Source organism: Sorex araneus, chromosome 2 (genome assembly GCF_027595985.1).
Source record: "Sorex araneus isolate mSorAra2 chromosome 2, mSorAra2.pri, whole genome shotgun sequence".
NCBI classification, from domain to species: domain Eukaryota; kingdom Metazoa; phylum Chordata; class Mammalia; order Eulipotyphla; family Soricidae; genus Sorex; species Sorex araneus.
In genome coordinates, this window is record NC_073303.1 from 162,445,783 (window position 1) to 162,473,166 (window position 27,384).

General features: G+C 39.4%; 1 protein-coding gene across 2 annotated transcripts in view; it reads right to left on the bottom strand.

The window, feature by feature from the left end:
* The window catches only part of CRYBG3 (crystallin beta-gamma domain containing 3), a 121,635-nt gene that overhangs the window by 73,766 nt on the left and 20,485 nt on the right, over nt 1–27,384 (bottom strand). Inside the window, exons 2-3 of one of the 2 annotated variants that reach the window (XM_055127055.1) lie at nt 24,564–24,624; nt 4,351–4,763 (exon numbers count right to left, since the gene is read on the bottom strand). In XM_055127055.1, coding sequence (XP_054983030.1) covers nt 4,351–4,763; nt 24,564–24,624 — 474 coding nt within the window. Of the gene's footprint in view, nt 1–4,350; nt 4,764–24,557; nt 24,625–27,384 lie in introns of both variants that reach the window. The other variant, XM_004607010.2, reaches the window with a different exon arrangement.

Here is a 27,384-nt window from a genome sequence, read left to right on the forward strand (position 1 = left end):
GGCCTTTAAAATCTTACCATACTTCTACATTAAAAAGCTGCATTACTTAACAGTCATTTATTTTCACTAATATAAAGCAGCTAAAAGAGATGTACAAAAAAAAAGCTTTGCCTTGCAAAAGTAGTTTTATCTGCTGCATGAAATGTGGGCTAAATCAAAGACTAATGAAACCAAAGATGGATAAGGCAACTCAGCTATGAAAACATGCAAGAGATGAAAACTGCCTATCTACCTACCAGTTAATGCTACATGCTGAAATCCCATTAAAATACATAAATTATTTGAAGAATACAAGAGCCTTTCAAAAATTAACTTTCAAGTTATATGCAGATCCAAAAATCTGAATACATAATAAAAAGTTTTTTGCTCAGTTAATTTTACTATTAAAACTTTGTTTTATGTTTAAAACCTTAAATATAAGCCTACAATACTTTCCCCCAAAATAATAACCAAAGTAATTCTGAAGAAATTAAATACACAAAAAATGTATACCTTGTTTACAGAACTAGGACATAAGAGATGAGTATCAAATCATAGTTTTATTCAAGTATACTAAATGTAGATCCTCTAAGTTTACAATATTCTCCCTAAAGAGATTCTCCCTAAGGAGACGTCAAGTCACTTTATTCTACATCAATCCATCAATGCAACTTTTGATCTTAAAGGACCTGTAATAAAATAGACCACAAAGGAAAATCCAGTAAATTTCATCTCACTGTAAATAATGCTTTCTGATAGTTTTTGAGTCCTTGGGGTGAATACACTGTTTTAGGGCTATCTACATACAATCAATGAAAACAAATTGATTTATTTAAACAAGTTTAAGTTTCTAACTACATAATCTCCAGCACCCTGGGTAGAACTGTTAAAAGCTTAAAACTAAAATCTGCTTCCTTTACACTGAACAACTATATAAATCATGTTCAAAGCATTGAACATCAAAGTTTCAAACAGAGTTTCATGCAGCATAATTAGTGTTTTCAGGACTGATGAGCAACCCTCCCACTTTTTAAAAGATTAGTCACACCAATACAGTCAATTTTCTACATGATTCTTTGACACTGCAGTTGAGTCAGTGTACTTTAAAAGTATTAATAACATAAAACTGTCCTTTAAGGTTTTCTTAGTAAAGAAAATGTGAGCACAGGGTTAGAGTGATAGTACAGTGGAGTGGACTTTTGCCTTGCACGTGGCTGATCAAGGTTTGATCCTTGGCATCCCATATGGTCCCCGAGCACCACCAGGAGTAATTCCTGAGTGCAGATTCAGGAGTAACCCTGATTATCACCAGGTGTGGCCCCCAAACAAAGAAAATGGAAGCACAGAGCTTTAAAACTAAACCAAAGATAAAAAGTTAAAGTGAAACATTTACACTTCATAAGCTGAATATAAAAGAGGTAGTATTTTTATGTTTTAAACAAGTGTACAAGGGTATGTATTCCAAAGTAGCAATAAAGTAAAATATGTAAAAAATTTAAATACGTTTTAAAAAAATCATACAGTATTCAAAATCTAAAAATGTTTTATATATATATCTTAGCCCACAACATAGCTACCTATCATGTGAGAGTTTATTTCATCCAAATACTCACATGGTGTACTCTATTCAGGGTAAATCAGATACCTGATAAGACAAAGATCAATTCATCATTCTTCAAAGTGAACCTATACTATGGCTTAAAAAAATAGCCTAAGAGCAAAAGTATCTAATATAATTTTAAGAAACAATGATAGGGTTTTTATATCATGGTTTATCTTCAAATTACACACTTAGGGTATTTTCTAAACTAAAAGTATTCAATTCTGCTCTATTAAAAAATCTTTAGAAATGTTGATTAAATATCAGAAGAAAACTTAGAGAAGTTTCTCATGATGGCTATGAATGTATTAAAAATATACTCATAGAAGCTTTTTTTTAATCATAGAAGTTTTTAAGAGTTTCAATCCAACAAGTAGCTACCAGTATAATTGTACCAAAAGCTGGAGTTAATATACAGGAAAACAATCTAAGAAACACGATGTAAGGATCAGAGAGAGAGTAGGGAAGGAAAGGCTCTTACCTTGCATGCTGCTGACCCCAATTCTATCCCAGGCATCATATGTGATCTCCTAAACCCTGCCAGGACTGATCCATGAGCACAGAGCCAGAAATACATGCTGAGCACCACTGTGTATGGCCCAACAACAACAAAAATTTATCAAAAGGTTTTCTTAAAGGCTCTATGAATATTAAAAACAAAATATCCATAATCAATTACATCTGAAAAGAATTACAAAGCTGTTATTTGTTTCTGTTTGGGGATCATACCTAAAGGTGCTTGGGAGCTACTCCCAGCCTGATGCTCAGGTAACTGTGCAGAGCCAAGACTCAAACCCCAGGGATTGCACATGTAAGGCAAGAGCTCTACCACATCTCTGACATTTTGAATAGCACAGTTTTAGACAACCCTGTATTACAGATGTTACAGAATTTAACCACTGCTATGCATTTGTTTCTAATTCCGTATTCATATGGAGCCAGGGAGATAATACAGGGCTTAGGGTTCATGCTTTGCATGCAACCAACCCTGGATGAATCCTCACACTACAAGTGCTCCGCTGAGTACCTAAATGTGGCCCTGAAGCCCACAGAGCTGCTCTGGTGGCTATGATAGTCCCCAGACTACCTAAGCACTTCTTGGGATTTCCCTCAAGTTAGTTGTAACAATGTTTCAAGAAAACTCGTATCTTTAGAAATAAAACATAAGCTATAAACATAAACATAAGCATATAAACATAAGTTAATAAGTTAATAAGTTATATAAGTATATAAACATAAGTATTTTAAGGTCTACTGACCTAGAATTTTATTACACTTTCCATTCCTAAGATCAATCACCAGCCCTACCAACTCGGAATCTTAGGGTATTACAATTTTTTTTTATCACTTTTCAATAAAGGTTATTTTAGTTTTCATTTTCCTGACTGCTTGTGATTATAAACCATTTTCCTACTTATTTGTGAAGTTTATGCTTCTTTTTAAAAATAATTTATTCACCAATTATTTTCCCATTTTGCCTTCATGTGCTAACTTGATTAAGAGGACTTTCTGACATTTCTGCACATAATTTTCTCATCTGACAATTTAATTTCTCATTGCTTAGTAATAGTAAAGTGGTAATTCATTTTCTTATTCTCTTTCCTCATACCTCCTGTTGCTATCATGCTTGGAAAATTGTTTCTCAGCAAAAGAAAAATATACTTCAGTTAATTTAGTTTAAATCACTTTTGCTCTTAATTTTTAACAGAAAATTTGATAAGTATCAAGGCTTATTGTCTCAAAATTGTTAACCAATTTCTCTAACTCTCCCTTCCTATAAGAATATGAAGTATGATCACATGCAGGGTTTGAGATCAAAAATATAAGTTTCTTTTTTCTTATTTTTTAGAAGGTTTCTTTTTTAGACTCTCAATCCTATGTCATTTGAAGGTCCAGCCAACACTGCTAGATGGCATTGTGTTGATAACTGTAGCTTTATCAGTGCATCTTAACTTTTCATAAGGCCAGCTGCACTATTCCACTCTTAACCAGCAAACCCACATCATATGGGTCTCAGTTCTCACAACTGTAAGATGAATCTGTGCCTATACCAGAAACTTGCCTTGAGGAATTAACTGAAAGCACATAGGTGAAAACAATTTGAAACTACAAACAACTACAAACTTCTAAATTATCATCTTTATCTGACTATCAAATTATTGATGACCTCTTAAAAATAATCCAGAATTCAATTTAAAATTTTAAAAATTCTTATCAGTTATGAAGGAAGGCATTTATGCTACACAGATGTCTACTAAAAACATTATTATAAACATGTTGGGGCACTAGAAAAATATTCCTTCTAGCTGATGAGTCAATGGAAAACAAGTAGTTTATACTAATTAAAAAAAGAGAAAAAGAGGTGGTTAAGAAAAAGATTTCAGCTCTTGAAACTATGTAGAGGGTTTCTAAGATTAGTTTTACAAATTAAATTTCATTCTTTTTGTAACCCTTAATTGAATTCCACACAGACAGTAACAGAATATAAACATACCCTTTACAATCATTTCTTCCCAAAATGCTGCTACTAAACTGCCTGTCCTCATACAGAAAGAATTCAGACAATAGACAACACTCCCATCTTCATCTTAATTTAGAGATAAGTCTTAGAACAATTTCTACCACACACCAAATACTTAAAAGGTCGGAAATGTTTGCAAAAACATGTCACTTTTTACCAACCAGCAGGAACATTACAGGAGTATTTTTCCAGTCCCCCAATTAAGAGACTAACCTAAAAGCTGCAATATTTTTGCTAATTTTTAACTTACTCTAGCAAATCACAGATGTCCTGTTCACTGTCTTGTGTCGTATCCAAAGAATCTGAGAGTTCAGTTGAGTTGGACTCCCGTTCCGCTGGAAGCGCCTGAGTATCCAAGGAGATGCTGTAAATCTCGGTTTTCCTTTCAGTCCCTTCCTCTGGACTATCACTGGGATTCCGAAGATCTTTCTCGCTTTTGTCAGGATCATCTTTGAAAGAAGATTGCCTGGCTTCTCCAGGGGATGATTTTCCTGAGATATTGAATAAGTTACCAAGAAACTGGAAAAAGCTTTCTTTCGGCTGCCGCTCACTTTCTCCTGTTTTGGTATCCGCAGAGGAACTGGAAAGGTCATTTGGCTTCTTGGCCTCTTCCTGCGTGATAAGCTTCTCAGCATGGTTCCTTCCATCCTCACTTTGGGGGCTCTTTGAAAACAGAATATAATAAGCGGGGTCATTTAAAGAGTAATGTGAGTTGAGTGATAGCCAATTATTTATACAAGTTTCACCAGCAGCTAAAGATGCTAACACGAAAAATTTAGTAGCTTAGGCTAGGGGTTTCTGTGCCCCTGGGCAGTTGCCCTCCTCCCAAAGGGCAGAGTCTGCACTACTGCAACCAAACTGTAGAGTCATGAGGCTCAGGTGGGAACACAGAGTAGGAGTAAACAGTCCAGATGCAATGGAGGTGAGACGGGAGGCGGTGACACAGGGGATGCTTCTTAGAGAGGCCTAAAAAGTTCTGTGAGGCTTGTGCATCTCCCATCCTTCCCTCCCTCCCCCCACCCCCCCCCCCACCCCCGTCTCCTTCCTTCTCCCTCAGACCTCCTCCTAGCCCAGCTCTGTGTTGCAGTGAGGTTTCAGCATGTAAGGAATTTAATGACTGGAGATTAGGTACCACAGTGAGAAAAGAGGTAAATAAAATGTGAGAGAAGAAAGATGCTCACAATATAATAGATGCTCACAATATAATGGATATTTAAATTTAGTCTTTATAATTAAGATCTAATGGAAGATATTCTTAAAACATTTAGTTCAACTAGACAAACAACAATTATACAGACCTCATCATTTTGGTGCTGTTATTTGTGAAGTTCCCATGGGGGTGGGGTAGGGGGGCAGGTAGGGAGAGACAGAGAGAGAGCGAGTGCACAGTACCAAGAATCATCAATTCAGAGGTAAAACTCATAATGAACCCTTCACAGTCTCATGGGAAGTCCTAATGTGTGTATTTACGGGCATGGCCAACAGCGCTGGGAATTCTTGAGAGTCAACACTTTACAGAGGCATTTTACCTGTTCACAATTAAGTTGCTGGTAAAGCAAATTCATAGTCATGTGTGCTTTGTGTGAACAAAGGCTGAAGTGCCGTATCAAAGAGCACGTGAGCATCAGACCTCATACTCTTGCAAAGAACTTCATTAGCTTTAGGCAACAGTGCCAACTTGCCTTGCCATCCAAATATGCTGGTTCACCTACTTGTAAAAGGAATGTAAATCTGACAGTATCTGTCAGATGTTATGCTCATGAGTCCTTATAAAAGCTCACCTCTGAGTCAGAAAAAGAACAGGACACCAAGGTAAAAATACCGCAGGGCACTGGAGGCTCACAGGCCATAGTTTGGTAATAAGCTATTCTTTAAGAAGGCAAGAGTATCATAATTATGACATTTGTTCACATTGTTCCCTGCTTTAATCCAAATTCAAAACAGCTTAAAGGAATGTTCTACTAACCACCATTATAATTCAGCATTAGAACCTGAGAAAATGTTTAGAATGGATTAGCCTAGAAAATTAACTTCAAAGCCAAAGATAGGGCATTTGTCTTGCCAAGTGGCCCACCCGGGCTCAATCCCCGGCACCCCACTTGGTCCCCTGACACCAGAAGAGGAGATACCAGAGCACACAGCCAGGCGTATGTCAGGAGTATAGCCAAGGTGTGGCCCCTAAGCAAACTGAAAAAGAAAAACAACTTCAAGCAAACAATATTTTATGTTTGTTCCGCATTTTAGGTAAGATCAGAGGGCATTTTTGATCAACACAAATGCTATTTTTCTGCGTTAGGGACTTAATGTAACTTGACGTCTCTACATCTTGAGTATCATCAACTATGAGCAGTGCTTCCCAAAGTAGGTGACACAATCATCCCCACCTCTACCCTACCTCCCCCAGGGCACTGTGACTATGTAAGTGTAAAGAGAAGTGGCCTGGGGTGCAACTGGGTATACTTATTGTTTGTGTGCTTTAAAATTATGTTAGATTTCCAAGGGGCATGTAGATAGGAAAAGAAGAAGTCATCTTCGCACTACTTGCAGATGACATGAGTCTATATTTAGAAAATCTTAGAGAGTCTATAAGAAAAGCTCCTAGAAACACAAGAGTTGTACAGTAAAGTGGCAGGTTACAAAACTGATGGTCAAGTCTATGGATTTACTATATGCAAATAATGAAAGAGAAGAGAGTGATATTAAAAAAAATTCCATTCACAATTGTGCCTCAGAAAATCAAATACCTTGAAATCAACTGAACTAAAGAGGTAAAAGATTACAAAACATTACTTCAAGAAATAAAAGAGGACATAAGGAAATGGAAACATATCCCCTACGTGGACTGGGAGGATTAATATCATCAAAATGGTAATAGGGGCTGGAGTAATAGTACAGCAGGTAAGGCACTTGCGTTGCAGGTGGCTGATCTGAGTTTAATCCTCAGCGTCCCATGGGATCCCCTGACCACTGCCAGGAGTGGTTCTTGAGTGGAGAGCCAGGAGTATAACCCCTGAGCATCACTAAGTGTGGCTCGAAAACCAAAATGAAAATGGCAATACTGCCTAAAGCACTGTACAGATTTAACGCAGTCCCTATAAGGACAACCTGACATTTTTCAAAGAAATAGATCAAACACTCCTAAGTTCATATGGAACAATTTAACACCCTACCCCATATCTAAAGCAATTACTGGGAAAAGATGGAAGGCAACAACTTCTCCAAACTTCAAAGTGTAATACAAAGTGGTAGTAATTAAAACTGAATGGCACTGGAATAAGACAAATACTTAGATTAATGAAATACAGTTTAGTATCCTGAGACAAACCCTAAGATACATGATCAGTTAATCCTCTATAAAGGAGCAAAAAAATATGAAGCGGACCAAGGAAGAGTCTTCAAAAAGTAGCATTGAGAAAACAGATCAGCTACATACAAAAAACTGAACTCAGACCTCAAGTACAAAAGTCAAATCAAAATGCATTAGAGACTTTGATATCAGTCCTGAATCCATAAGATCCATAGAGAAAATGTAGGCAGAACTCTTTATGACTTTGAAGCTAAAGATATCTTCAAGGATGAAACACCACTGGCCAAGCAAATGGAAACAAAAATAAAAAAAAATAGAACTACATAAAACTAAGAAGCTTCTGCACCTCAAAGGAAATGATGACCAGGATCAAAAAAAAAAAATGGGACTACATAAAACTAAGAAGCTTCTGCACCTCAAAGGAAATGATGACTAAGAGAGCCCATAGAATGGAGAAATTATTAATCCAACATTCATCTGATAGAGTATCAAGGATACAAAAAGCACTGGTACAACTTGAAAGAAAATCCAACCCATCGAAAAATATGAAAGAGATGAACAGAAACTTCCCCAAAGAAGCACAAATGGCCCAAAAACATGTGAAAAAATTGCTTTACATCACATATCATCAGGTAAATGCAAATCAAAACAACAAAGACATATGCTATCATACCACAAAGACTGACACACATCAAAGAAAACAAGAACTGGTGCTAGCATGAATGTGGAGAAAAAGGGACCTTCACTTACTGCAGGCAGGAATGTCGATTGGTCCAGCCATCTGGAAAACAATATGGGCATTCCTAAAGCATCTAGGAATCGAGCTTTCGTTTGACCCACCAATGCACATTCTTGGAATATAGCCCAAGGGCCCAAGAACAAAATGGAAAAAGGATATCTGCACCCCTATGCTCCTTATATCGCTATCCACAATAGTCAAAATCTAGAAACAACCTATAGATGACTAGATAAAAGCATTTTAAAATGACAAAAGAACAGATGACTAGATAAAAAACATTATGGTACATATACTCAAACAGAATACTACTCAGCCATAAGAAAAGATAAAGCCATACCATTTGCTGTTACATGGAGGGTCCTGTAGTGTATCATGCTTAGTGGACTTAGAGAGAGAGACACTGATACAGAATGATCTCTCTCATATGTCGCATATATTAAAAAAAATGGAATGGTGGAATAATGAATACCCAAAGGCAATGGAAACAAGAACATGAGAACTTCACTAGGAAACATGAGGGAGGCAGGGCATAAGGACAAGGAGGGGGTGTCATCCATGATGGAGGTAAGTGTGTACCTGGGAGGCAGTAAGGGTGTTGAGACGTGGTGAAGTGTATGAAATCCTATCGCAACAGTACTGGCTATCAGCCACACTGGGCGGGAGGCAATTGGGGATGGGGAGCATTGGGCAAGGGAATGGTGCTGAGACACTAATAACTTTAGAATGCCAGGGTGACTAAAATAAAATTTAAAAGGGAAAATGTAGATTTATAGTGAGTCACTGAAAGATTTTGTTTTTTCCTAAAAGAGGCCCATACAAATTTGGGTACCTCTGAGCCAGGGTTACTCAGAGTTTCATCTTTCGCTGTTTTCAACTGCAACTCAGTCCCCTGGATTCCACCTCGACCATTCAACCATCTAATTACTGATAAACTGTGCCCTGTCCTCTTCTAAAGTGCCTAATGAGCCTTACAGTTTGACAGAATATAAGCTAGGTAACATTTCTTTTAAAGTCACATTTGTTCAGCATTATGACTGGCCTACTACATCGAGTAACCCATGCTATGGGGGCAAAAAAATAACTCTACGCTAAAGCTTTGGAGATCTGGTTTGAATACCTGGTTCTGCAAAACCAAAAACCATCCTTGCCCCCTTTTTGTTGGAATGCTTTACTGTCCATGGAACAGAAACTAAAATAACCTGACATACGATTAGTCATGAATACAGTCAAGTTCTCTGCCTGTGCACATGAGTATTTTCTAAAGCTGCTTTCTTCTTTGTAGCAACTAGGCTCCACCACCCCTGAGCTCAACTGAGTTGGAAAGTCTGTTGCAATGTGCAATTTCCCAGAAATTTCTCTGGCTCTCCTCTCCTTGAAGCCCTTTATCCCAGCAATTAATTAAAGCAGTCTGTTCCGGCCAGAGCAATTGCTGCTGCTGGAACCACTACAGCCATAGTGGTTTCATGGTTTGGCAAAGTCCTGGCCTCCACCACTAGCTTCTCCCTTCAAATTTCTTCCTTTTCCTGGGTTCGAATTCTTAAGGCTGATTATCTAATTGCCAGCATCATTGTACCTTTACCACCTCCAAAATTGCTCTCATCATTACTGAGCCATCCTCACTGCCACCATATTCCTTACCACCATTGTTATCAGCACAGCCAACCTGAACACTGAAGCATACCCTTACCAAGGTGGTCATTCTCACAAAACTCCCTCCATGACTACCACCAGACCCCCTTGACTTCTTTGGCAGGATGAAGCACTAGCCACCTCTTGCCCAGATGGTACTTTCCTTATGAGACTATTCACAGCACACTATTCCTTTTGACAATCTTGTCTATAGAATTGTCATCATCAAAAGGTCACAAAGGCAAAGCCTTCATTCTCAAATAAAAACGTATATATGTACATATATATTCCATATACATATATATATTCCTTAAACAACTTCACTTAATTTTTTTGTAATTTCTTGCCACAACATTTCTACCAGAGTCACAGTGAATACATACAGTAATAGGAATATAACATGAATTTTTTTTCTATTGCTAGAAGAATGTTCAGCCCAAATTATCTACTTGAAAAAAAGTGAATAACAGGCTAATTGTTAAGATGATCATAAATATTTCTTAAGTGTTTTAGAGACACACAACCCCTAAAATCAGGGCAATGTCTTTTAAATAAAAAAAAAATTGAGGGACTAAAGAGATGGTACAGTGGGTAGAGCACTTGCCTTGCCCATAGTTGGGGTTCAATCCCCAGCAACACCCGCATACAGTCCCATGAGCACTGCCAGGAATGATCCCTGAGTGCAGAACCAGGAGTATGCCCTGAGCACCACAGGGTGTGGCCCAAATACAAACAAGGAAGAAACACACAAAAAGAAAATCAAGAAAACAAGGTAATTACAGTTTTAACCACCAATAAAATCTCAAGACATCGTTTCAATCAAAAATAATATTTACTTCTTTGCCTGAGTCATGATATTTAACAAATCCTTTTAAAGTCCAAAGTACAATTTTCTAAACCAGGAACTATAGTTTGCTTAACAAAAGCCTTCACGCTAAAAATTTTAAATTATATACAATTTTCTAAAACAAAGTCTCTTGGGCTGAAGAGATAGTTCAAAGGGCTGGTAAGGTCATGCTTCACATGAGCAGCCTTGGTTCACTTCCTGAGACCATGGGACCTCCTGAGCAGTGCCTACCCTCAGGCACAGAACTGCTAGTAGCCCCTGAGCAGAACCGGGTGTGGCCCCCAAACAAAACTAACCATTTGTCCTTTTCAACTTCTTTGCTATTCCCAAATCTCAAAATATTAAATTTACTGAAGATGCTTTGTTCTTTAAAATGTCTACGTTGCTTAATTTTTCTCTAACAATGTCATACGAAATTCCTATGACAACTTAAATACCCTCAATAGGAAAAAAAATAGTACTTAATTTAGATAGAAACAAAAACTCACAGAAAAAGAACACTACTATTCAAAGTAAACATAATAAATGCTGTATTCACAGAGTTAAAATTTTTTGTCTGATCCAAAACAGCTGCTCTTTGCCTGCAACCTAGACCACAATGAAGGTCAATCTGCAATAAGTGAGGGCTTGTGTCGCCTGCCAATATTACCATGCTATTGTTCCAGCAAGTGAATAGATAGCACTCGGGACTCCAGCCCACACTAACACAACATTGGTTCCAGCTACACTCAAGAGAGGTTGGCATCCTGTATATAAATATGAAAAGAACACTGATGAGGGGCCAGAGTGAGAGTCCAGCTTGCAACTGGTAGTCCATGCAACTGACCTGGGTTCAATCCTCGGCATCCCATATGATCCCTGACCACCACCAGGAGTGATTCCTGAGTGAAGAGCCAGGAATAAACCTTGAGCACTGCCCAGTGTGGTTCAAAAACAAAGAAGAAAGGAAGAAAGGAAGAAAGGAAGAAAGAAAGAAAGAAAGAAAGAAAGAAAGAAAGAAAGAAAGAAAGAAAGAAAGAAAGAAAGAAAGGAAGGAAGGAAGGAAGGAAGGAAGGAAGGAAGGAAGGAAGGAAGGAAGGAAGAGAAAGAGAGAAAGAAGAAAGAAAGAAAGAAAGAAAGAAAGAAAGAAAGAAAGAAAGAAAGAAAGAAAGAAAGGAAGGAAGGAAGGAAGGAAGGAAGGAAGGAAGGAAGGGAAAGAAAGAGAGAAAGAAGAAAGAAAGAAAGAAAGAAAGAAAGAAAGAAAGAAAGAAAGAAAGAAAGAAAGAAAGAAAGAAAGAAAGAAAGAGATAGAGAAAGAAAGAAAGAAAGAAAGAAAGAAAGAAAGAAAGAAAGAAAGAAAGAAAGAAAGAAAGAAAGGAAGGAAGGAAGGAAGGAAGGAAGGAAGGAGAAAGAAAGGGAAAGAAGGAAGGAAGGAAGGAAGAAGGAAGGAAGGAACAAAGGAAGGAAGGAAATAAGGAAGGAAGGAAGGTGAAAACACTAATGAAGGTATGTATATGTTTAGAATTTTAAACTTTTTTTTCTTCATAGTGACTCCATCCATCCATCCATCCATCCATCCATCCATCCATCCATCCATCCTCTTTGCTATGTATCCCTTACAGAGAAAAACATCAGGCATTCTGATTAATGAGACTTTGCTTTGATTTCAAGGAGCTTACTTGACACAACTCAGCCTTTCATGAGTGTGTGGGGCTGACGAGAGACTGACTGTGGGTGGGGAGACTCCTCTACAGAGAAGAGACAGCATGTGAGCATGGGGCAGGAGAGCACTCTAGACACAGTTACAATGTGTACAAAGACTAAAGTGTGAAATGTTTATTATGACAGGGTGTATGTAGCCAAAGAAGACTGGGACACAGAGGACAGAAACTCCGGTTGGTGAGATAACCAACTCACAGTGAAGGATGAGTTACAGATCAGTGTTCTTCAACCACCAGTCCACGCCCTGCTGGTGTCACAAGGTTGAAAACCACCAGGCTCCTGTGGTGGTCATGATGTCTGGCCCACATGTAAATATGAAGAACAAATGCCAATCCACAGGTGTCAAAAGGTTGAAGAATGCTGCTAGAGATGATTACATTTTCTAAACTGAGCTAACAATCTGAATAATAAAGTCAAAAGTAAGTAAGGGAGGGCCCAGAGAGTATAGCTGCTAAAGTGCTAGCCTTGCATGCAGCTGGCCCTGGTCCAGTCCTTGGCAGCACAAATGGTCCCTTGAGCATCACCATGAAGTGATCCCTAAGCACAGCTGAGTGTGGTCCCCTCAGCCCCACGAAACAAGTGATGAAAATAGATGGGACAGTGACATTAGGACCACCTCTGGGACGGGAGGTGGGGGAGTTACGGTAAAAAATGAGAAACGTCTTGGAGTTTTGTTCCCCTGGTGGTATACAGGATGAGATGACAACTGAACAGACGTGTAGTCTAAGGATGCTATATGGCAATACATCACACGTGAAGGAAAGAGGCATGGCGGAACAATAAAGGCAAAACAGAAATAGCCAATGAAGCAGATGGCCCCAAGAGCGAGCTGAAAGGGCTGCAGTGCTGAAAGATAAAGGACAAAGAATCCTTCCAAGAGCAAAGGAAGAAAATACCTAAATATCACTGCGAAGTCAAGAAAGGTGAGGACCATCCATATCGCTGATCTTCAAACATAAAGGCACACTCCTACCTCAGGAACTGCACTTCTCCTCGCTCTTAGAATGTTCTTCCCTCAAGCAGCCATGTAACTTACTCCCCCTCACCTCCTTCAGATCTTCCCTTAAAAGTCATCTCTCCATTGAACATGTCCTCAGTCATTCTGTTTAAAATAGTAAGCTCCCCCATGGAGAAACGCCTCTCTTCCGTGCCTTATTTTTCACTCTTTACACTTGCCAGTATCAAATTCATTCTCATTCCCTGATGCGCTCTCTCTCTCTCGCTCTCTCTCTCTCTCTCTCTCTCTCTCTCTCTCTCTCTCTCTGTATGTCTCATTTTTTTGTTTTTTTTTTTTAAAAAAACTAGAAAAAAGGAAAGCTGTAAGATGACATAAGATGCAGGAAAGAAAAAACTTTTTCCTGTGGATCCGCTTTCTGCTTTCCACCTGTTGGGAAGCTGCATGATCTCCATATGAGGATGACAGAGAAAAACAGAAAGTGATAAGGAGAAGCCACCTGCTTGGTCTCTAATGTCTCTAATAAAGGGGAAGTCTTGGAAAGCAGGAGTACTTTTTCCTTCTAAGTAAGGAGGTGCTAACTCGAGCCATTCTGTAAGTGAAGACAGTGAGCAAAGTCCATCAAGGGCTCTGACCTCAGTGAACTGAGGGGGAGCGATGATAAGCTAAGAAAGAAACAAAGAGGTGGAGTTGGTACGCCATTCCCAAACAAAGGGCTTGGGAGAGTGTTGCTAGGAAATGTCCAACACATCAGGAGTACCTAGAAGCAATGTGGGTCAAAGTAAAGTGCAAAGCATTCATTCATCCAATAGTGAACAGCCATATACTACTCCAGCAGCTTAGATGCAACGGTGAAGAAAATGCACCCAAGTTCCTCTGTTTTCATACAGACTACAGGCTACTGATTTAACAACTCAACTGCAGGTTCTAAGGGAAATCAGTTTATCAGAGTGGTCTACAGCAGGTGGCTGGTGAGTCCCAAACAGTGACTGTCACAGTGAGCCGAGTCAAGAAGGTCATGGGGGAGAGAATGTTGTGAAAGTCTGTGAGTACAAAACAGGAAAGGCACAAGTGAATCTTCCTCTACAGCAAAAATTTCCAAAGCTATCGGGCCTACTGTTCCATATTCAAAGTGTGTGTGTGTGTGTGTGTGTGTGTGTGTGTGTGTGTGTGTGTTTACACATGACTCTTCTGGAAATCTTTAAGCAAATACAGATAACACCCTCCCACAGCACTTGAGTGCCTACCACCCCATGGGTTACTCCCGTGCCACCCCGCCCACACACACACACAGGGGTAAGGGTGATATGGCCCACTGAGGGAAACAGTGCTCTACTGTCCTGAGCACTTGGGCTTATGTACTCTACTGTCAGATAGCATTCTACTGTCCTGTCTGACCAGGCTCTTCACGATGCTTCACAAGTATCGTCCCTTATGACACATGACCCCCAGAACCTCAAAGCCCTGGGCCTCCACCCCCACTCAGCTTGCCCCTTTGACTAGTTCTACACACATCACACACACCTCTGAATCTGAAATCAGGCACAGCCCAGCATTCATTCTGTGAAGTCACAAATAATCTGCTATTAAAATAAGTCAAGAAGACAAAAAAAACTTCCTCTTTTTACAATGCTCTAGAATGGAAACAAGGTTCTATGGGTGGTGTTGCTTCCAGTTTTTTCATTTCCATGTATTTTTGACAAAGGGTTATAGGTATATAATGTGGGCCACACAAGTGCTCTTGGTGATAAATAGCTCAAAACAACCATCAGTGGTAGATAAAACAATACAGTAAGTAAAAAGTACTGACCTAATCAGGGTAGTCGGAGCCAAAGGGTTCAAACAGGAAGAAAGAACTTTTGATGAAGCTTGGCAAAAATGGCTGAAGACTGAATAATAAAAGCATTCCCAGGGGGTCAAGATCAGGTAACTGGTGGCACCTTTTGGAGGTTAAGAACTAAGAAAGAAGGGGGGCGGGAGGGGATGAACTTTAAAAAAAAAAAAGATAAAATACACTGAGCTCAATCTAAGTACGCTAACTCTTACACCCAGAGACATTTGAGGACAGGCTGATCAAAGACTTAGTTCTACCACCCTGAAACTGAGAACGAGTTGGGCAGCAGAAACACATGTGCGCTCTGTCACCAATTAACAGGTAGGCAGAAATCAAGTCAACAAGAACAGGTGTGTGAGAGGACCAGGGGAGGACAAACACAACCTAACCCGATGAGCTCTTTCCCCTGTTGTGCGATACAAGAATTATAAATTTTGAGAGCTTTCTGGAGCTCCCTCTCATGTAGACATTTGAAGAATTTAATTTGTGTTGGTCAATGAACCCACAAAAAAAAATCTGTAGTGACCTTCAGTTTTCCTAAGATACCCCATCATCAAAATATGAGTAGAGCTATTCCAGGCAGGTCTATGATAAGCTAGAACCATTGCAAAGCAAAAAACATGATTTACAATACATTCAACACCTCAAAATTCAGAGATCTCAAAAGACTACTGGGCACTAGACACACCACAAGTATTAAATTCTGGCATTTCACTTGTTTGTCTGAATAGCATAGTGACACTGAGCATAATTCCCCATTCCAATCTCCATAACAGTGCTCAGTTTTTACAGATGCCATCAAGGAGTGATTTTTTCCTTACTTCTAATTTAGTTTATGTACAGTCATGTATGCCTGTTTTTCAAGTCTTAGAATCACTGTTTCTAATAACATCTACACAATTCATCCATGAAAAAGAATTGCAACATCCACAAGCAAAATTTATTTCTAATTTTAGCCAGAAATTTTATTTCTTATTTCTAACTTACATGGCAAGAAGGCAACACTTTTCCTGAGTAATCTCGATTAATTCTAAAACACTTCTATGACATAAGAATTAAACACCTCCACCACAGATAATAAACCAAAATTCAGAGAGATTTAAGTTGCCCAAGTTTATAACCACATGGGAGATCTGGGATTTAAGCCCAGATAGAGCTGGTTGCAAAGGATGTGTTTTTTCCATCATGACTTGGAACTTTAAAACAGTTTGGTGGGAGGGCCATGAACTGGCAGAGGGAGAAGACAGCAGCTGATCATGAGTCTAAGAAACTCATTCCCACCAACAGAGAAGCTCCCTGCTTTTTGTTTGTTTTGTTTTGAAAGCCAGTCTCATGGAGTGCCCACTAGTTTACAACACTACGGGATTTCAAGGGCATTGTTTCATATCTCAACATGTGTTTAACTCACTGGGTCCACCACCAAAGTTTTAGTGCCACCACTGTCACCTCTGTCGTTATCTTTGCTCCTGTCCCCTTTCCCTCCCCCATCCCTTATGCTCTGCTCACCCTCCCCCACTCCTGGCAGCACTCTGGAAATATAAAAGGTGCCAGGGATCAGACCCAGATCAGCAGCATGCAAGGTGACCACCCTACTCACTCACTAGGGGGTTTTAGTCTAGGTGAGCCAATGAGCAAAATTAAGAATAAAAATTGTATGGGAAAAAGCACTTAACTCAGTATCTATTATAGTTTGGTTTTTTTTTTTTTTTTTTTGCTTTTTGGGTCACACCTGGCTATGCTCAGGGGTTACTCCTGGCTTATGCACTCAGGAATTACTCCTGGCAGTGCACAGGGGACCATATGGGATGCTGAGAATCGAACCCAGGTTGGCCGTGTGCAAGGCAAATGCCCTACCCACTGTGCTATCACTCCAGCCCCTCTATTATTATTTTTTTTAATCTCTCCATGAATTGGGTAGAGAAGGAATGTACCTCAACGTAGGCCATATGTCATCTTAAAAATCCACTGCCTGGGGGCTGGAGTGATAGCATAGTGGGTAGGGCGTTTGCCTTGCACGCAGCCAACCCGGGTTCAAATCCCAGCATCCCATATGGTCCCCTGAGCACCGCCAGGAGTAATTCCTGAGTGCAGAGCCAGGAGTAACCCCTGTGCATAGCCAGGTGTGACCCAAAAACAAAACAAAAAAAAAATCCACTGCCTGAGGGGCTGGAGCAATAGCACAGCGGGTAGGGCGTTTACCTTGCACGGACGGGGCCGACCCGGGTTCGATTCCCAGCATCCCATATGGTCCCCTGAGCACCGCCAGGAGTAATTCCTGAGTGCAGAGCCAGGAGTATCCTCTGTGCATCGCCAGGTCTGACTCAAAAAAAAAAAGGAAAAAAAATCCACTGCCTGCGGGCTGGAGTGATAGCATAGCAGGTAGGACATTTGTCTTGCATGCGGCCGATGGGGTTCGATTTCCAGCATAGCATATGGCCCCCCAAGCACCGCCAGGAGTATTTCCTGAGTGCAGAGCTAGGTGTGACCTGTGCATCACCAGGTGTAACCCAAAAAGCAAAACAAAACAAAACAAAAAATCCTTTGCCAACAATACGTATACTCAAAAGTAAAAAATATTACAGAAAACCGAACAGAAAAAAGATTGAAAATGTGCAGATTGGGTCAGAGATTACTCAGTAGACCAAGAACATTCTTTGCATGCAGGACAGACAGCTTCAATCCCTGACAGCATGTGTCCTCTGAGCACAGGACTGGGAGAAACCCCTGAGGATTGCCAAGTGTTGTCCAAAAATAAATAAATTGGGGGGGGGGAGCGCATAAAACATTGACATTCTCTCAAGGCACACAGATAGCTTAACAGGAGCATGGGAAAGTGCTCAACATCACAGAAATATCCAAATCAAAATCACAAAGATGTATCACCTCATGTCTGCTTAAATTTCTACTACCAAAATGACAAGAAATAACATGTGTTGGCAAGGATATGAGAAAAGGAAACACTTGTACACCATTGATGGGAATTAACAGTGTACAGTCACCATCAAAAAAGTGCAGAAGCTCCTCAAAAACTTTAACCAGAATTATAGTTTTCAGGATTTTGATCTTCATCCTATTACTAAGGTATTATGTTCTTTTTGTTTTTGGCCCACACCCAGCAGTGCTTAGGGCTTACTCCTGGCTCTGCATTTAGGAATTACTCCTGGTGGGCTCAGGGGACCATATGGGATGACAAGGATAAAATCTGGGTCAACCATGTGCAATCCAAGCACCTGACCCGCTGGACTCTCTCTCCAGCCCTATTATAGTCAACAAGATAGTTCTATGTTCACTACAGCACTGTTTGCAATAGCCAAGTTACAGAAACAATTTCATTATCAATGGACAAATGAATCAAGAAAATATATACTCAACTGAAAAAGTGAGACAGGGTTCATAGATACAGAGAGCAGGTTGGTGGTGGCGGCCAGAGATGGGAACCAGGGGTTAGTAAAATGAATGAAGGATGTCAACTGCACATGCTTCCAGTCATAAGTCATGGGCATGTAATGTATAACATGGTTTTTATACTTAATAGTATCCTATTGTATATATGTAAGCTGCTAAGAGTAAATTTTTTTTTCTTTTTGGGTCACACCTGGTGATGCACAGGGGTCACTCCTGGCTCATGCACTCAGGAATCACCCCTGGCGGTGCTCAGGGGACCATATGGGATGCTGGGATTCGAACCCGGGTCGGCTGCGTGCAAGGCAAATGCCCTACCCGCTGTGCTATCGCTCCAGCCCCAACTAAGAGTAAATTTTAAGTCTTCATCAGGAGACAAAATTTAACAATTGGATGTTAACAGATAATAGACTTTTTTGTAGTGGTCTTTTGGCAATGTATGTAACCGTTGAACAATTAAACTGAAAGCTGAAGCTTCTATAATGCAACATGTTAATTAAACTTCAATTTAAAATTACTTTTAATGTACCTGTTTTCAATTGATGACATACAGCTATTTACTTATAAACTGTTAAGGAAAAGTGGTTCTCAAGTATTTATTGAGGCCATAAGTTTCGATACATGGTCCAGGGATGGAGCCAAGGATTTATGCAAAGCACACATTCTACTGCTGGGTGCTATCCCTAGCCCAAAGTCACAATTTATTGGTCACTGTCATTGTCATCCCGTTGCTCATCGATTTGTTTGAGCAGGCACCAATAATGTCTCTCATTGAGAGACTTATTGTTACTGTTTTTGGCATGTCCAATATGCACGGGTAGCTTGCCGGGCTCTCCGAGAGGGGCAGAGGAATCGAACTAGGGTCTGCTACGTGAAAGGCGAACCCCCAACTGCTGTGCTCCAGCCCCACGATTTATTAAAAATATAAAACAATAAAACAACAGTTTAATAATAAATTTTCTATTATCCAAGAAATCCATTAACACATTTAAGCCAAACAATTCACATGAATTTAAAATCCATCATACTAAACAAATTGTACTAAGCTCTCAATATGGAATTTTTTTTTTTTTTTTTTTTTTGCTTTTTGGGCCACACCCAGCAATGCTCAGGGGTTACTCCTGGCTTTGCACTCAGGAATTACTCCTGGTGGTGCTTGGAGGACCATATGGGATGCCGGGGATTAAACCCGGGTCTACCGAGTGCAAGGCAAACGCCCTACCCGCTGTGCTATCGCTCCGGCCCTCAATATGGAAATTAACATAAAGGTGAGTTAGTGACTATTCTTCAGTGAAATATTCTTGAGCTACAATTCTTCCACTATAACATTGCAATTAAACAATGATATAGAGGCAGGAGGGGGGTGGTACTCTTATTAACTAATTTACTTAAAATACAATTAAAAATAAGTGCTATAAATTATAAATATCATCATATGAAGCATTTGATACTCCTTGATCCCCCTTCTTTATCCATAAGAATGCAATCACCTATAATAATACTGCCTTTTGAAGATTCAAGAATCTTCAACAAAGTTGTACAGCAAATCTTAAGCAACAATTTTAAAATGGACTGTGCATTCTTTATATAAAAGCAGATGTCAAGCAACTGAGCACAAGCTTGCTAATCAATGCATTTAGGTCTTAGTTCAAGAATCTATTGTCTATGGGTACATGTGTAAAACATTTTATTTAGCTCATGACATTTCTGAAAACAGTCAATGCCACTCTCAACTTTTCAAAGGATTTCTTTTTGGTAAATTTATAAAGTTTCGTGAAAATACAAAACATGATCACTGTATCACTGTCATCCCGTTGTTTGTCGATTTACTCGAGCAGGCACCAGTAACGTCTCTATTACACTCAGCCCTGAGATTTTAGCAGCCTCTCCTTACTCGTCTTTCTCAATGATTGGAGGCTATTTCAAGATCAGGGAAATGAGACCTATCATTACTGTTACAGAACATGATATAGAACAAAATATGAATTCTCTTATCTTTTACTATTTTCTGTGTTCCAGTGACAATCTCTGAGACTGATTTTCTTCAATACAGAGATGCAAATTTTATAAACACTAGATTAATCACATATATTAATTTTCTCTTGTATAAAACACTCTAGAATGACAGGAGAGGAGTTCTAAAGTTTTTAACACAAAGACAGAAAGAGAATATGTAACTCAGAGACAGGGTTTCAGAAAAGATTTACACGGCAAAGGCAAATGGAGACATAATAACTGAAGCTCTTACAAATGTTTGCAATGTCGAATCTCACCATGAAAGAAATAGTTTACCCTACAGATAACAGACAAAATCTCAGGATTTGAAGGCACTACGTACTTAGGACATTGTGAGACAGGAGACTGAAAGTAGAGAATTTGGCTGAAAATCTCAGGGTTCTGAGACCAGGGTTCTTTCCCCATCTCAAGCACCTACCTCCCACCACCTCCACCTCCCAACCAAATATATATAGAAAGAGAACATCTCTTAAAATATTGAAACTTTAATGCAGGCTAAATTGAGGTATCAAAAAGACATCTACTTAAAAATTTTGAACACTGACATTCAAGTCTGGAGCTCAGGCAGGGGAGGAATAGTGATGCAAAAGACGGAGCACTAGGTTGAAAGATATTACTTCAGAAGACAGAAACTGAAGAAGGGTGAGGATTTTGAGAAATTTCTACATGAAAAGAAATTTAACCAGAAAAAAAATCAACATTAAGGAAAGAATGGGAAAAAAGAGGCCAGAGGCAGGAACTGAAACAAAAAAAGAACAGTATTATAGGAGCAAGGACTTTTAATAGAAGAAAAATTTTAGAAAGGAGGAAGTACTGGAAAATCAAGAGTTTCAATTGGAAAAAGAGTAAGAACTAAGAAAATGCCATCAAATGGTCAGCAAGAAGATACTGGTTTCAGGAATTTGGCAACTACTTTTCAAATCTATACAACATGAGGGCTAGACACAAAACTAGGCTTCTTGATTCTGAAGGGGATAAAGGAAATGAAAGAGCACTGGAGTCACATTATAAAGCACTAAGAATCAGTGCTTAAGGGACGGCTGATTAGGCACCAGTGACATAGAGGAGGCAAGCCCAAGGCCACAAACTCGGCCACTACTATGGCAGAAAGAGGAAGGTGGACTCCAAGACCCGAGATAGTACAAAATGTCCCCCGGACCAGGGCAAGAAACCCAAGACTACAATAACAAATCACACTGACAAGCTTCCACAGGGAACGGAGAGAGCACCGAAAACAGCTGGGCACCCAGAGAGCTCCCTGGTGGTGGAGGGTTACAAGCAGTGAGCTACAGAGACTCTCCCCAGGTGTGCAAAAGGCACAATGGGGAAGCATTGCAGACCCCACCATGCTGAGTGAACAGAGAAAGTAGCCCTGAAGACTCAAGTGCTATCCAGACATATACTGTCAGATAGAAATTTGATTTTTAAATGGAAATGTGGAGGATGTTAAATGAGCTCAGTGGAATGGGCTGCTAATCAAACACAATAGCATATGAGAGCAGAAGTGAAAAAAGCACAGGCACAAATGACAGAACTAAAGAATCTGGTGGGTGAGATGGAAAATCTCAGAGGAAGGCCTCAGCTGCAGTCACAGTGGCTGAGGACAAAAATCTGAGCTGCAAGAGGAGATGCAGAAAATCTCCAGAAAACAGCAGAAAATGGGGCAAAAAAGACTCAAAATAAATGAAGAGCAGGCAAGAGAACTGTGGGATGAATTCAAGAAGAACAATATGAGAATTGTTAGGGTCCCAGAGGGCCAGGAAGACAACACCAGTGAAGAAACAATACTCAAAAACAACACTGCTGAGAAGTTCCCAGAGCTGGAGAATGCATGCACCTAAATCCAGGCAGCCCAAAGGATACCAGCTGAAGAAAACCACGTAATAATACTCCAAGGCACATCCCAATCAGGATGACAAACACCACAGGCAGAGAGAGAGTACTGGAAGCAGCAAGTCAAAAAAGGGAATTACATCCAAAGGAGCATCTGTATAATTTTAGCACATTTACCAAATGAGACCCTCCAGGTCCAAAGACAAAGGTGTGATATAGTTAAAAAAAAAAAAACTCAATGAAATGAACACCTGACCACGAGTACTGTACCCAACCAGACACTCATTCAGACCTGAAGAAGCCCAATGTATAACTTCACAAATAAATAATAGCACAGGAACATCACAGACTCGAAACTATCTTTGTAAGGACTAAGGGGTTATTGCAAGACAAGGTAAGTCTCACGAGTGCACCAAACTTCTACAGAAAGGTAGCACAAAACTCCATGAAAATAATCCCACTCTATGTCAATGGCCTAAATATACCAATTAAGAGATACAGAGTGGCAGGAGGAATTTAAAAGTTGAATCCAACTTTGTGCTACCTACAAGAAACATATCTGGACAGTAAAGGCAAACACAGACTGGAAGACAGTATTTCAAGCAAACAACCCTCACAAAAAGACCAGGGAGGCCACACTAGTATCAGACAACATTGACTTCAGGACTGAAAAAGTTATGAGAGAGAGAGAGGGTAATTTCTTAATGATCAAGAGATATATACTGAAAGAACTCACACTCCTAAACATATATGCACCTAATGAGAGACTAGCAAAATAGTTAAAACAGCTAATAGACTTGAAGGAAGTCATTGATAACACAATAGTAGCTAGAGACTTCAATACTGCTCTGACACCATTTGATAGGTCAAAAAGACTAAAACTCAGCAAGGAAATAATGAATTTGAAGGAAGAAGTGGAAGAGAGGGCTTATTAAACATATACAGGGCTTTTAGTCCCCCAAAAGTTGAACACACATTCTTCTCTAATGCACACATGGCATTTTACATGATGGACCACATACTAAGCCAGAAAACATACCTCCATAAAGTCAAAAGGTCAGGAACCTTATCAACAGTCTTCTCAGATCATGAAACACTGAAAATAGAGATTAACCACAAACAGAAAAGGAGAAATATACTCAAACACCTAGAAACTAAAGAGCTCATTACTGAACAATCAGTGGGCCAGAGAAGAAATCTGACAGGGTATCAAAAGATTCCTGGAAACAAATGAGAATGAGAAAACAAGTTACCAGAACCTGTGGGATACAGCGAAAGTGGTGTTAAAAGAAAAGTCCATAGATGCAAAGATCCTCAACAAAATACTAGGAAGTTGAATCCAACAATTCATCAAAAAGATCATACACCGAGACCCATCAGGAGTCATTCTGGGATGCAAGGGTGGTTTAACATGTGCAAGTCAATCAATGTAAAACACCATATCATTACAAATAAAAACAAAATATATATGACCTTATTAATGGATGCAGAGAAAGCTGGATCTTTGACAAGATCCAGCACCCATTCATTATATAAACTCTCAAAATGGGAATTGAAGGAACTCTCCTGAACACAGTCAAAGCCTTGTACCACAAACCCACAGTGAACATTATATGCGGCAGAGGAAAACTAGAAACCTTTCCTCTAAGGTCAGCCATAAAAAGGGGTAGATACTCTCACCACTTCTTGTCAATTCAGTACTAGATGTACTTGTCATAGAAGTTAGGAAGAAGATATAAAGAGTATCCAGATAGAAAAAGTCAAGCTTTGGCTATTTGTGGGTGACATACTATACTTAGAAAACCCTACAGACTGTACAAAAAAGCTCCCAGACACAATAGATGTGTACAGTAAAGCAGCAGGCTACAGAATTACCAACCACAGATCCATGACATTCTAACACATAAATAATAAAATGAGAGATCATATGTGCCTGAAATTCACATGGAACCATAAAAATGGATTAAAGACCTTGATATCAAACTGGCATCCATTAGGTACATAAGAAAAATATTGGCAGAACTCTCCATGACATTGAAGGTAGAGGCAACTTTAAGGATGGAATGCCACTGATCAAGTAAGGGGAAGCAATGATAAACAAATGGGACTACATTAAATCAAAGGGGGGGAGGCTGAGCACAAATTAAGAAAAACATTGTACTGATAAGCAATAATATTAATTAATAAAGAATACCTTTACCGTTTCTGATGAAAGTAAATTTTCCTTTTTCTGACTGGTATTCAGAGGCTCATTTTCAACACTGAAAAACAAAAAATCAAATTTCAAATTAGAATTATTAATAAAATAATAGTTTTTATGTTTATGCAAAGAGTAAAAGTGCCTTGGTCTGCAGTGCTCAAAGACTATTGATTTGAACTGCTACAACTTGAAAAGCAAGAAGTACTCATCAGGTCTCAGAGATTGTGAGTCCACTATGCAGAATATTTTCTTATCCTTTTTCTTAAGCAGCAGCATGACAGTAATGAAGCAGCCTAACAAAGGAATGTCAGCATACAGTAATCATATTCTCAAAAATTATGAGTCCTGACAAACAGAAGTGACTTAACCTGATTTTATTTTCATCAAGAATCTCCACAGCCTGATCATAGTTTTGCTGTTGTTTATTGTCTATGCTGAGTAGTGTTTGGAGTATATTTTTATACAGAAAATTCTTTTCTTTTTAATTTGTTATTATTGACTCACTCTGCGATATAGTTACAAGTTTTCATGTTTGAGTTTCAATCATACAATGATCAAACATCCATCCCTCCACCAGTGCACATTCTCCACCACCAATGTCCCCTGTATATACCCTCTTTCCGACTCTACCACTGCCTCTATGGCAGTTTCCCCCATACTTTCCCTCTACTTTTGGGCATTATGTTCTGCAATGATACTGAGAGGTCATCATGTTTGGTCCTTTGTCTACTTTCAGCACACATCTCCCGTCCCGAATGATTTATCTAACCATCACTGAGTGATCCCTTCTTTATTGCAGCATATGCAGCAAATTCCTATAAACATATAGGATCATCTAGCAAATTCTGGGAATATTCACATGGGTGCAGGTTTATCTAGTCCACATGTGTCTAGATGGTATCTTCACAAGCCAATTTTTCAGGGTCATTTCTAATTGGGCTGTCTGGAACACATTGTCTAGAATATCTACATGTACTAAACTATAACATGAAGCATGAAGTACACACATTTGCAATATAAATATCTGTTTATGTTATTATTTCTCTCAAAATCTAGACATCTTTTCATAATTTTTCAGGCTTTCATAATTTAGACAAACTGCAAAATTTCAGGGGCCAGAGCAATAGAAGAGCACATAATCTTGCACATGACTGACCTGGGCTCAATTTCCAACATCCTGTCTAGTCTCCCAAGCACTGCCAGGAGTAATTCCTTTCACAGAGCCACAGATAACCCAAGAATATCATAGTGTGGCCAAAAAAACAAACCAAAAAAAGGAAAAAAAAAACGCTTAAATCTGAAGTGTTTAACTCTGAAGATTATAATGGCTGTCTGCTCTATGTTCAGACTGTACTTATCTTTCAGAGTACAAGAGCGTATCTTCCTAAACCTTGTCGTGTATGGGAGACAGATACACAAACCTTAACAATTCAAATTTCCCTACTAAAAGAGCAAAATCCTATGGAGCAGACAGGAAACAACAGTGATGATGCCTGCTCAGGAAACTGTCCATAGAATCAGAGTTATAGACAACACAATCATTGGTGGGACAAGTGTTTTCTTTTCTTTTTAATATGACTGAAGTACAGAAACTGGTGGTAGACAGAGAGTACCCTAAAAGATAAAAGATGAAAGACCCAATGAGGCTGGAGAGATAGCAGAGCTTGTTAAGATGTCTGCCTTGCATGCAGTCAACTCATGTGACCCAAGAAATGCCAGGAGAGATCCCTGAGCACAGGACCAAGAGTAAGCACTAAATACAGCCACATGAGCCCCAACATAAGTAAATAAAACACCAAAGAAACAAATGATGAGAACAGAGGTTAGTTACAGCCAAGAACCAATACAGAATTTGGCCTTGGCACTATAAGCAGCATTTTTTGGATTTTTAGGCAGGGTTATTTTGGGCCACACCCATCGGTGCTCAGGAGATACTCCTGGCTCTGCACTCAGGAATCACTCCTGGCAGTGTTGATAGGATCATACAGGGTGTAACTGAACCTAGGTTGGTTGTATGCAAGTGAAATGTCCTAAATGTCCCACCCACTGTATTGTCTGCTCTGGCCCCTAGCAGTATTATCTTTAGGCAAGAGACAAGAAGGCTGATGGAAAAATACTCCTGGACCAGAAAGGAGGGAGGAGCTGCCAACAGCTTAGCTAAAGGCCACCTGAAGCGGAGAGCATGCAAAAGTGAACATGGCTTTATACTTCTTAAACATTCTCAACACTGGCCCTGCAGACAATATGCAGGACAAATGTAAGGAATAGAAGACAAAAAAGTGAGAAAGACACCAAAACTCTGAGAAATACAGTGCTCTCTGTTTCCTGCTCTTTTCTCTCTTCCTTCTCCTTTCCTTTCCCTCCCCTTCCTAAATTCTTCCCCTTTCTTTGTGGGACCAGGGACCAAACCTAAGGTCTCACACATGCAAGGCAAGCACTCTACCACTGAGCTACATGCCCCAGTCCCTGACCTTTTTTATCACCTATGCAGAAATACATAAACTAACAAAATGCTGTGATGCCTTTTAATGTCAATAGGAAAATCAAATATGCAAATAGGATAAATAGGTGAAAAAGATTTTTGACACACAGAAATTGCACTAAAATAGAACCAAAGGTAAGAAATAATTTTGAACAATTCAGAATGGTAATCTTACATCAATAAAAATGCCTCAAATAGTTGCAATTTTAAAACTGAGTAGGTTATACTTCTCCCCCTACTTTAGTTTAATCTCTGTTGGTCTTTGTTTATAATTCAGTTTTTTCCATTTAGAGTCAACTGATATCGGCCTATATGATTGAAATAAAAGGGAAAAAAACT